Source organism: Gekko japonicus, unplaced genomic scaffold (assembly GCF_001447785.1).
Source record: "Gekko japonicus isolate JY-2015 unplaced genomic scaffold, Gekko_japonicus_V1.1 scaffold6596, whole genome shotgun sequence".
Lineage (NCBI taxonomy): Eukaryota > Metazoa > Chordata > Lepidosauria > Squamata > Gekkonidae > Gekko > Gekko japonicus.
The window spans coordinates 607-13,209 of record NW_015193684.1 but is presented as its reverse complement, the minus strand read 5'-3'; the positions used below and the strand labels follow the sequence as shown (position 1 = coordinate 13,209).

Genomic DNA, 12,603 nt, shown 5'->3' with positions numbered 1-12,603 from the left:
TAGTGCAGAATCAATCCTCCTTGGTGGTTTAACTTCTGCAGCCACATTTGTGAGGCCTAAAAGCCACTGCCGCAACAGAATGCCACAAGAACAGCCAGTCAAGAGATAAGCTTTCACACACCACAGAGTGACTCACCATGTTGGCAGTTTGTAATGACTTATGGCTAAATACAAATACATTTCTATTTCCCACTATGTTGGCAAGATGTGCATTTTTGAAAGGATGGGGGGGGGGGGCGCTAGATGGAATTTTACCACACAGGAGACAGAAAAAGCAATAAAAAACAAGAAGCCAAAACAAGCCAAAGCAAAGCCAGGAGTCAGTCAGCCACTCCAAGGAGCTTCCTCAGTTCTGCCACTCTGCCTTCCATCTGCCAAACGTTCCAACGGCCCTGCCTTTGGCTGGCCTGCAATTTATTCACTTGGCAACGCAAACGCTTTAGGATAGCGCCACACCTTTTATTCTCCACCTGTTAAGGTAAGATTAAAATAACTGAGAACAGCCAAATACAACATGCAGCATTCTGGGTTTCATAGGTTATTAAAGACTTCGACTTAAAGCCACACACCTGAAATTTAAAGTGCAACAAAAACAGAATCAACACATGGACATGTGTGGTTTACTAGCAATGCATAATATTATGCAGGCAGCAGTTCTTTCAGTTTTTATACCAACATTAATTGTAGAGATATTCTGGTGGGCTTGGCATTTGGCATTGCTGATTCTTCAGGGCTGTCTTTAAATGGACACAATGGGAGCTCCAGTGCTGTGTGGGGCCACTGGTGCTCTCACCCAATCCCTGTTAGCTGGTGGGATAAAAGGGAGTCCAGCAAGAGAACGGTGGACATGGCCGGCACAGTAATGACTTCTCATCCATAATCTGCACCTCAGACAGCAAGTCCCTCTACACACTGATCTGAAAATCAAACAAAGCAGCAGACATCCGGTAGTGGGCTCTTGAGAAGACGGAGAAAACCGGTCACCCACCCTGACTTTTTGGCATTTCCCTGCAGTCCCTGTACAAAGCTTAGCATAGACTACCAGAGATTACAAAAATAACAAAGGCTAGGGCTGTTTGCCTTAACCAAACATTAATGATTCATAGTTATCACATCAGGAGGATTCCTCAGTCCATGATAGTCCCAGTACCAAGGGATTTTGAAGGGAAATCCCATTTTTGCATACTATGTGCTCCAAGTCACAAAGCAACTCTGTCTCTCAAGAGGCAGCATTTCAGGTGCAATAAAACAAACTGACAGAGGAGGAAAGGAGAGCTAAGCAAGGCAGCTCACTCCCATAGGGATCAAGACAATTATACCCTAATTCCAGTCACAAATTAGATGTGGCTATCAGCCAATTGCGAGTGGGCATGGGTGCGCCCAACTGTTGGTTGCCATGGTTGCTAACATCAGGTTTGTGGATTGGCTGGAAGTTTGGAGACCCTGCCTGCAGTCAGCTGACCCAAACTCCAGCTACTTCATGGTCTACGTGACTAGTCGCATGTGGGCCAGAAAGTGGAGCCATGAGGTCTGGCGTTTGACATGAAAGTGTGAAAGAATGTGGGTTTATGGCATGGCTATTGAGGCCATGTGGCCCCCACCATTTGGCTTGCAACAGGAAACAAGACACAGCATGTTATCAAAAGACATCACTGGAGAAGGCATGTGGATATAGAAAGCAGAAAGCAATTTTTCTATACAGTCCCTATGCAGGGAAATGAAATCTCTTTGCCATTGGTTGCAATACCTGTGGATCATCAGATCATCTCTCACAGCTCCTGTGATTCATTAAGGCATCATGTTTGTCATGCGGACAACTGCGCAAATCAGCCATTTGTCAGGCTGAGTATGCATTTTATAGTTTGCCTGCCATAGAGGAGGGGGGGAGGGGTGTGAAACCAAATGCTTTTGTTTTCCTAAAGGCTTTGATGTGTCCCAGAGACCTGTTGTTTTGCCTTATTTCTGTAGAGGGGTACGTGCTTAGTGGGGGGGGGGGTTAGCTGACCGTTGTTTCTGGCAGGCAAATGCCATGGGGTGATTGGGTGCCTTTGCTTGAACCCAATATATCTGCAATCCCTGCGCTTTCACCTTCAGTCCTAACAAAGCTCGTGTTCAGTATGGTATTCTTCAAAGTCTCAATAAACCAAACTTTCTTCGAAGTGAGTGGTGTTGAGAACTGATTTAACCAGGATTCTGACACCATTTCCTCTCCAGGAGCTGGGTGTTCTAGCGGGATAGAGAGAATCAGAATAGAGGGAAGGCCCCTGGTGTCCATCAGGGGAGGCAGCCAGATGCCAGTGGGTTAGTGGGTATTACCCCAAGCTTTTTGTTGTTGTTGTTGTTGTTGTTGTTGTTTAGTCGCACAGTCGAGTCCTTCCAGGGAACAGTCAGGGTTGATTTCTTTTAGGATTGACTGATTTTAACTTCTTGCAGTCCAAGGGACTCACAAGAGTCTTCTCCAGCACCATACCCCATGCTACCACTTCAGTAATTGTTTCTGGGGCCTAGGAAATCTGATTGTTTTTTCCAGCCCTGTAAAGGCTCTCTATGCCAATAAAAAACAGAGGTGTGACTAAAAGCTTCCAGTTAAATGAGAAATGAGAGAATGAAAATGCGACTATTTTGGATTGCTCAGTGGTGACCTCAGTTTTCACATATTTCAGTTTGTGGGATAGTGAACTCCTCCAATTAAGATTTGTGTTTAGCTTATTGGAATTATGCAGAGATCAGTGTTTATAACGAACAGTCCAATTTCTACGCGGCATGAGCCACACCAGGCTGAGATGCACTTTCTAGTCAGCAGGCTGGAACTTGTCAGATTCATGGGCAAGTTATTCTCAACAACTCTCTCTTTCGCAGTGATATGCTTACTGAGTTATAAGCAAGGTCCAGGTCATAACAGTACTGTGTCAGTTCTGAAGATTTTGGCGGGTACAATCATAGATATAGGTAATTCAAATCACAGATATAGGTAATTCAAAAACTCACCTCAATTTCCTTTCGTAGCCTAGCTTGAATATTTTTTTCAACTTGGAGTGTATTTTGCTTTTGACTGACAGCTTCTTTCAATACATTAATTTCACTTTCTAAACATGCAATTTCATCCTATATGCAAGAGAGGGAATAGCAGACAATAAGAATGATTTTCCTGTTAGCAATATTTTTTTTTGCTGATCGTCTCCTTTACTTGGGGAGGGTTCAGGGATGGCCAAACACACCACTTCAGTTATTTTAAAAAGAGAAGAAGAAAATTTAGTTTCTGTTCATCATCACCATCAATACACAGCCCTGAAAAGAAACCTATTTCTGGCTATGATAAACATGATATGACACCCCTACCAGTGATAGAACCTCTAAAAACATCTGATTTCTCTATCGGCCTACCTGCTCAGAAGCAGACCATATCTGTGGCAGTTTCAGAAGATGGTATCCTCCAGCACTAAGGCTGCCAAGGAGAGCCTATCAACAAGCGGGAGGGTGGGGGGGCAGTGTCCTGGGAGAAAAATTAAAAAGAAAAATAAGGCTTTATCTACTTACAGGAATTTCTAACCATGGAGTTTCCGACAATTCCTAGGGCTACCCTTTGTCACCTCTGGGTAGCTCTAGGGATTGCCAGGAGCTCTATGGTCTGAACTTCCTGTAAGTAGACAAGGCCTTATTTTTCTTTTTAATTTTTCTCCTTAGGATGACCACACACACGCAACCAGCCCCAATTTCTGCCCACTGGTCAGATGAGCACTGATGGGCAAGGGCCCCAACTACCTTGGAGGTCTCCTGCCACAAGCAGGCAGATGGAAACCTGACCCAACATTCACCTGAGGCTGCAGAGCAGGGGAAAGTTTGTCTATTAGCCATTTTATTTGCATTTTACTGATGAAAAGAAGTACAGGTATGGACTTCTGACACAAGAATTATTTTTGAATACATTTATTTATACCCCCCAAAAAATCAGATTTTCCCCCTTTCTTTGTTCACAGTTACAAGATGCTAATATGGAAAATGACTGGCAGTTACCAAAAGCTCATTGAATGAAAAAACAAAAGTATGCGGGCCCTTTTCAGCATACATGGACTCAATCCATGAAAGGGGGATTGCGATCAGACACACCCCTCAGGCTTTGGCAGCGTTCCCCCCTGCCATTTTCCTGAAATTTCACCTGCAGCCAAACCTAGCACAAGTAGCCTCCAAACCACCAGCTGAGGAAGGCCCACATAGGAATTCCTTGCCTCCCCCTCTCTTCTGGAGCCTACTGAGCCCCCCCATCCAAATTCTGCTCCTGAGGATCAAGGGAGCCTCAAGAACAGCATGGGGGCCAAGTCCCCTCTGTTCCTGTCCCAACGGTAGAGCCTCTGCTCCCCTAATATAGCTGCCATTATCGCAATGCTCTAGGAGGGGTTGCCCACCCATCGAGTACCCTTTGCCGTTGGCCTATATCGTCTTTCCTGGGGGGCCCCATTCCAGAATTATTTGGTCTTGGAGTGAGAGTGGCCCCAACAGGACCAAAGAAAGTTCTCCAGCTGCCCGGTGGCCTCAAGGCAAATACAAGCAACTCTGACATTTGCATGGCATCATGGCAATGCCACGTTTTGGCCTTTCAAGCCTACAAAAAGATCTGTTTGATTAACTCCCAAAGCTCGTCATGCCCAATTGTGCCAGTCTTTGCTGAGGGCCTGTCACCAAACATGCTTTCGAAAAAGAACCTCCAGTATTCAGCCCCACATCACAATCCCGCTGCTCCCATCCCCAAAACAGCCCTGATCCTGAAGTTCCACAGGAGGTTTTAATTTCATTCCGTCAATCCTGCTGTCACCATTTAGCACCCAGGGTTCTCATACAATTCTTTTATTGGTAAGTCAAATTCAGGAAAGAATGATACAGGCTCTGTGTATGAAACCAATAAGGAAAAGCATACTGAAATGAACACGGCTCTGGTTTCTTATTATGGCCTTCAATTTCTGCTGAAGAACACACCTGAGAATCACTTTGTGCAAGTCAATAAATGTGGCTGGGAACCGCTGGCACCTCCTCGCCCACCCTCACCTTGCGGAGGGGCTGCTAGTGCTAATCACTGCTGGGCAAGAAGACAGGTGGCAGAGGACTCCTGACTGGGCAGGCACTTGCTGCGACTACTCTTATTAAGTGAGCTCCCAATCCGACCCAGAGATCTTTGTAGTTCTTCCAGAGGGGGGGCGGAGATGGACCACTTTAACAGACCAACTCACTTTGGTGCCTCAGAATACATCACTGCCCAGGCAGGAATTCTCTGATCTGGGATCCCAGGGGGCTCATCAGAGGAGGAGCCATAGCGAGAATCTGAGTGTTCAGGGCAGCAGCAAGGGAGTCCCCCATACTTTGGAGGGCTCAGGAGGCCAGGAAGGCAGAAAGGAAAGCCACAAGCAAGCCCTGCTTTCTGTCACCCACTGGGGCTGGTGGCAGCACCAAGCCTTGTGAGCTTTCAGGCAGGCAAGAAGATTGAAGAACGTGACCAGACTTGATGCTCAGGGCAAAGCTACCTAGCACTGTATAGATCAGAGGTGTCAAACCCATTTACTATGAGGGCCAGATCTGACATCAATGCCACTGTTGGGCAAGGTGATTTATTGGGCCGGGCCATGTGTGCCCTAAAACGTAATGCCAGGTAAAAGTAAAGGAAAAGGTTCCCTTGCTCAAAAGCCAGTTGAATCCGACTCTAGGGTTGCAGTGCTCATCTCCGTTTCAAAGCCGAAGAGCCAGCGCTGTCCGAAGACATTTCTGTGGCCGGCATGACTAAACACCAAGGCGCACAGAATGCTGTTACCGTCCCACTGAAGTTGTACCTATTTATCTACTTGCAATTTCTTGCTTTCGAACTGCTAGGTTGGCAGGAGCTGGAACTAGAGACGGGAGCTCACTCCGTCATGCGGCACACTCGGGGGTCTCGAACTGCTGAACTGCCGACCTTCCACAGCCTGCAATTCAGCGTCTTAACCACTTGAGCCACCGCATCTCCAGAGATATAAACTTTATAAAGGACAATTTGGTGTGGCCTCACTGCAAGGCCCCCTGGGCTGGGTGTGTGTGTGTGTGCAGACAAAAACCCACATGGGCAAACTAGAGTGCCAGCAGTGCAGTGCCCCAACAGAAGACTGTCTCCACCCAACCACCCCTTCACATGCAAATGCTGATCCCTGTGGCTGTCCAGGACAGCATCGCTGGAGCTGCAGGCTGAGTGGAGAGGTATGGATGTGGCTGCAGTGGCTCCCAACTTACCAGTCCCTGAAGTGAAGGGGTTCTGCTTGAACCCCTTCTGCAGATGAGGTTGGAGTGGCTCCAACCAAGAGGCCTCCAAGAAGACAAGGAGGGAGGCACAGACAGGTAGGGAGACAACACACAGGGGTGAGCGGGTGGGAAGGGGGCCCCCTGAGCACTTTCTGCCCCAGGGCCCCCCAAAATCTGAAGCTGGTCCTGCCCCTCATGCATCGCTGGATCTAGCCCAATGGGCTGTACCACTATTTAGGACTGCACTGGCTGGGTTAAAAATGAACCAAGTCTGAGTCCAGTGGCACCTTTAAGACCAACAAAGTTTAATTCTGGGTATAAGCATATACCCAGAATAAAACTTTGTTTGTCTTAAGGGTGCCCCTGGACTCAAACTTTGTTCTGTTGCTTCAGACCAACATGGCGGCCCCACCTGAATCTGTGTTCAGAGTGGTTCACACACATTCTTCCTGTAATCAGACACCATTTCAGCTGTCCTTCTTGTCTTCAAATGAGGATGCTCTGGGACAACAAATAGCTCTTTGCACAATGGATAAAACAGCTGTAAAGGCAAACTCACTGTACCCGGACTGAGTTAGCAGCATTTCCTTCAGGATTCTGCAAAGCAGACATTAATTCCTCCTTCCTGGCAATCAGGTCTTTGACTGCAGCTCTTTTGTTAGCAACCTCAACCATAAGTGGCCATTTGCTTTCTGCCTCCTCAAATCGGCATTTGTGAGCTCTGATGTTCTCACTGTAGGCCTCGTTTCTTAGCAGCAGCATTTTGAACTCTTCTTGCAATGCTTCTATGTCAAACGTCAGCCTTAAGTTTTCAGCATACAGAGTTGCGATCTGCATTTGCAGTGCTTCACAGTGGTTGTCTGTAGCTGTTATAGCTTCTTCTTGGTGACAAATTTGCCTTTCTACTGCCTTTGTTTCAGTTACAAACCAATTTATTTGGGTGTCAAAGTCCTGGAGCTGAGTCTACAGAGAAAATATATTTATTATTTATTTACAAAATTTATGTCCACCTTTCTTCCTTCACAAAGGCCACCAACACCACTAATAAGTTAAAACATACATGATATAATCACATTTTAAGACCATAAAAATCAATCCCAAACACACATCATGAAAACAAAATAAATACAGAGTTAAAATGTATACAAAGACCTATAAACAGCAGTTCAAACACTGGTCAGGAAGGAGGGGTCACTGAGGGAACACCAAAAAGAAACAAAAGTCTTCACCGGCTGGGGGAAGAGGGCAGCGGAAGGGGACAGAAGAACCTCCCCAGGTTGCCACCCGCCTGATCGCAGAAGGCGGAGAGGCACCCGGAGCGGGACCTCCGAAGAGTCCCGTAGTGATTAGGTAGGTTCATAAAGGAGTAGGCGTTCCTTCATGCATATGAGCCTAAAACCATAGTGCATTAAAGGTCAACACCAGCACCTTGAATTGTACCCAGATCGAAAGCTAGTGTAGATGGGCCAAGACTGGAGTGACCCATTCCAGTCAACACCCTGGCTGCAGCATTCTGAACCACTTGAAGTTTCCGGACAGCTCTCAAGGGCAGCCCCACAAAGTCACACACACTAAATAATCCACTTCCAATCCACTTTTAAACTGGATTTTTACTGTGTGAACTGGCAGAATCCAGTTGGAAAGTGCATTGAAAGTGGGTTGAAAGTGGATTATTTAGTGTGCGTGACCGCAGCCTATATACAGTAATCTAATCTAGATGGATGAATATATGAATCTGCCTTATACTGAATCAGATCCTTGGTCCATCAAGGACAGTATTGTCTACTCAGACTGGAAGCTGCTCTACAGTGTCTCAGGCAGGGGTCTTTCTTATCACCTACTGCCTGGTCCTTTTAGCTGGAGGCTTGGGGGATCAAACCTGGGATCTTCTGCATGCCAAGCAGATGCTCTGCCACTGAGCCACAGCCCCTCCCACAACCAGGGCATGCACCACAATGGCCAGATCTTTCCTGTTCAGGAGAGGCCGCAGTTGGTTACCCAGTTGAAGCTGGTCAAAGGCACACCTGGCCACCCCTGCCACCCACTTATCCAGCACAGAGCCTGGGTCCAGGAGCACCCCCGACTACAGACCTGTTCCTTCAAAGGGAGTGAAGCCCCATCCAGAACGGGTGACACCTTAAATCCTGGGTCAGACCTCCTGTCTTGTCAGGATTAAGCTTCAGTTTATTAGACTGCATCCACCCAAAACAGCCTCCAGGAACCATATCGGGGTTTCTGCAGCTTTCCTGGGATCAGCTGGAAGGGTGAGTATTATGTACTAACAAAGGGACCACGCACGTGGTCGGGCTCGCACGTGGTCAAGCGAACTAGCAAAGCTTCACGACCAGAACAATAGACACAGAGGAACCAAGAACAGGCCAGTCAGTCCGTACAGATCCAAGAAGGGACCTATGGTTAAGAGGGCACTGTAAATAAACCAATCACGGGCTTGGGGTGTGTTGTTGGGTGTGGCTTGTATCAACATTTAAGCAGGGCCCCGGGCCCCGCTGGTTGTCTCAGTTTTTGCCTACTATTAAATCATGAGCTGAAATCATTCGACTACGCGTCTTGAACCCAGTACATTTCAGTGAGATAGAACAAAGTTTCATCTGCATAGTGATGACAGTCCAGACCAAATCTCCAGATGACCTCACCTAACGGTTTCACGTGGATGTTAAATCGGAGACGAAGCCTTGTGAGAGCCCACAGGGCAGAGGCCAAGAGGCTGAGCAGCCGTCTCCCAGGCAGCACCACCTTCTGAAACCAACCCTCCAGGTAGGACCAGATCTACTGCAGAATGGTGCCTCCCAATCCTAGCCCAGAAAGCCAATCCAGAAGAATACCATGATGGATAGTACTGAAACCCGTTGAGAGGTCCAGAAGCAGCACAGTCCCATGCCCTCTGTCCGTTTCCCAGGCCCATAACCAGGCCTAAGCCCAGGACGGAAGGGAGGTTCCTCCAGGAAAGCTTCAAGTTGTCCAGGCACCACCCGCTCAGTCATCTTGCTCAAGAATGGAACATTTGAGACTGGCTGGTTATGACTGAGGTCCCCTGGCTCCAGGGCAGGCTTTTTCAGGCACGGCCGGTGGCTGGCTTGGCTGTCTGCGGCAGCCCTTTTGTGCTTGCACCCGCTGTCCTGTGTCAGAATTCAAGAGGTGTCCTCAGGCTCCAAAATGTTGGGGGCCCATGTTATATAGTAAATCGTAGTAACAATCAGTAAAATTTGGGGGTGGGGGGTATAGACATCTAGTTAGCAGGGCTTTAAAAATATTTATAACAAAATAAAATCTTCACCCTATTGTTCTCAGCCACAGAGAAAGTTGAAGCATAGTAGAAAGTACATATAGATTCACATTCCCTCCACTGGAAAAAGCCTTTTCTGTGTGGAGCCCAAACTCTGGAATAATCTTCCTAGACACAAACAATTCTCAAAAAAAGTTACATTACTATCAGCACAGCCCTAAGCAGAGTCACACCCTTTTGTGCACGTCTTTTGCAGCAAAACCAAAGATTAGCTTTGTGGTAAAGGCTAACAGAGTTTTCTCCTACCAAGAAGGTCTTGTGGACTGATGCAACAAGTAGATCCTCACTAGGCAGGTATGAATAAAAACAAACCACTAAGTCAAGGGAGATGCTATTCTGGAAATACATGGTGAATACATGGACCCTGCTGTTTGGTGTTTTTTCTAAAATACCTCCTGCATAGAACGGATCGACTCATTGCATCGGGAGAATGAAAAGAGCCCAGTAGAGTGTAGTGGTAAGAGCACTGGACAAGGATCTGAGAGACTCCAGGTTCAAATCTCCACTCGTGCCACGGAATCTCACTGGGTGACCTGGGGCCAGTCACTCTCTCGGCTGAACCTCCCTTGCAGGGCCGCTGCGAGGATAAAGTGGAGGAGAAGAGAAGGATGCAAGCCGCTTTGTGTCTCCATTGAGGAGAGAGGCGGGGTACAAATTAATGAAAGGGTGTAGTGGTGGTGAGAGTGCCGGACGAGGAGAGGCTCCATGTTCAGATCTGCCAGGGAAGCTTGCTGGGAGGCCTGGGGCCAGTCACAGACCCTCAGCATGACTTCACAGGATTGCTGTGAGGATAAAAATGGGGGAGAGGAGAGCGACATAAGATACTTTCTCCCCTTGGGGAGAAAGATGGAACAAATGAAGTAAATAAATCAATAAGAAAACAGGCTCTAGTCTGTGAGATCTTCTGCCGGAATAAAATGTTACGTCTTTAAGGCGCCCCCAGCCTTCCATTTGTTTGTGCTGCAAAAGGCATAAACGGAAACTGAGCCAAGACTTATAAGCAGTCTGCTGTAGCTATTTGATGTTCAGAGGAGAAACGTAAAGAATTTCACTGGGCAATACCCAACTGTTAAGTCGCTCACTTAACAGAGAAGTCGGAGAGTGATTCAGCAAGAACACAGTTTTATTCTTCAACTCGAACACAACTCCAACACGGATCAACATCTGATAGCCAGAACAGCCTTTACATTGCAGCTGTCCTGCTTTTAAACATTCCCGGCTAATGTAGCCACACCCACTGTACAAATACCAACCAATAAGGTTGTTCGCATAAGGACCAATCACGGATGTTCCCGCTCAGGGAGCTTGCTTGAATGTGATTGGTTAGGTGCTTCCTGGGCTAGTAACACGATTGGATGTATCTGGATCCTAGCCCAGGACGAAGCTTAACATTACAAGTCAATGAGATGTTTCACATACATCATGCATTCCATGGCAGCTTTGGAATACACTACACCAACAGCTCTGAATAAGCAGGCAGGACTCTGGACTGTCACCGGGACAGTTAAATCTCAAAACAAAAACCCAGGAAAAGCCTAGCATATAAACTGGCTTTTCCTTTATGACAATGTTAAAAAAATAATCTGGTGGAAGGAACATAAGAATGTAAGAGAAGCCATGTTGGATCAGGCCAATGGCCCATCCAGTCCAACACTTTGTGTCACACAGTGGCCAGAAATACCAGGTGCCATCAGGAGATCCACCGGTGGAGCCAGAACTCCAGAAGCCCTCCCACTTTTGCCTCCTCCAAGCACCAAGAAGACAGAGCATCACTTGCCCCAGACCGAGAGTTCCTATCTAGACCTTGTGGCTAATAGCCACTGATGGACCTCTGCTCCATATGCTTATCCAATTCCCTCTTGAAGCTGTCCATGCTTGTATCTGCCACCACTTCTTAGGTCAGTGAATTGCATGTTAATTACTCTTTGGGTGAAGAAGGACTTCCTTTTATCTGTTCTAAGTACTGCTCATTAATTTCTTAGAGTTCCCAACATTTCTTGTATTGTGAAAAGGGGAGAAAAGTACTTCTTTCTCTACCATCTCTATTCCATGTATAATTCTGTAAAACTCTACCATTATGTCACCCCTCATTTCTCCAACCTTTTCACCTTTCTTCATAGAGAAGTTGTTCTAACCCTTTTATCATTCCAGTTACCCTTTTCTGCACTTCTTCCAATGCTATAATATCCTTTTGGAGGGGTGGTGACCAGAACTGTACACAGTACTTCAAATGAGGTCACACCATCGATTTATATAGGGGCATTATGATACTGGCTGATTTGTTTTCAATTGCCTTCCTAATAATCCCTGGCAAAGCGTTGGCCTTTTTTTATTGCAGTCGCACACTGCCTCGACATTTTCAGTGAGTTATCTACCATGACTCCAAGATCTCTCTCTTGGTCAGTCTCCACCAGTTCGGACCCCATCAACGTGTATTTATAGTTAGGAAGTTTGGCTCCAATGTGCATCTCTTTGCACTTGCCCTGGTTGAACCCCATCTGCCATGTTGACGCCCACTCGCCCATCCTTGACAGATCTCTTTGGAGTGCCTCACAATCCTCCCTGGTTCTCCCCACCCTGGACAACTTTGTGTCATCCACAAACGGAGGCACTTCACTGCTTACAAAGTCCAATTACCTGCAGCTGTCCAAGAATGGCCTTGCTTTTCTCTACCTCAGAGGCCTGGGAGTGCTGTTGCTGCGCTACTTGTTTTACTGCCTCAGCTAAGGAGGAGGAATTTGGATCAGCCATGGAAAGAAAAAGACAAAGGCCAGAAGAGAAGCAGCCCAGAAACGCCACTAAGGCCTGTTCCCTTCCAGTTCCGGTTTAAGCACACAAACAAAAAATAAGGTATTTGTCCCCAGCCAAATAATGTTTGATGTGCTACAAATGTCATTTTACAGTAGCAAAAGGCTTCATTTTGAAAAAAAGAATGTGTAAGCCTTAAAGAAAGGTTTTGTCTGAAATTTTTAAAAATTAAAGTTAGAGCAGTTTCCCTCTGTGCAGGGAGGCCTGGCCTGGAAGGGAGGGAGGCCCGTTTC

General features: G+C 46.8%; 1 protein-coding gene across 1 annotated transcript; it reads right to left on the bottom strand.

Annotated features, from left to right (window-relative positions):
- Positions 1-320: 320 nt before the first annotated feature.
- On the bottom strand, positions 321-12,313 carry CCDC122 (coiled-coil domain containing 122). The gene is made up of 4 exons (XM_015428493.1): positions 12,200-12,313; positions 6,823-7,221; positions 2,989-3,105; positions 321-470 (listed from the first exon to the last, which is right to left on the bottom strand). Exons 1-4 carry the CDS (start codon positions 12,311-12,313, stop codon positions 321-323), a joined length of 780 nt encoding a protein of 259 aa, XP_015283979.1.
- Between the last annotated feature and the right edge of the window lie 290 nt (positions 12,314-12,603).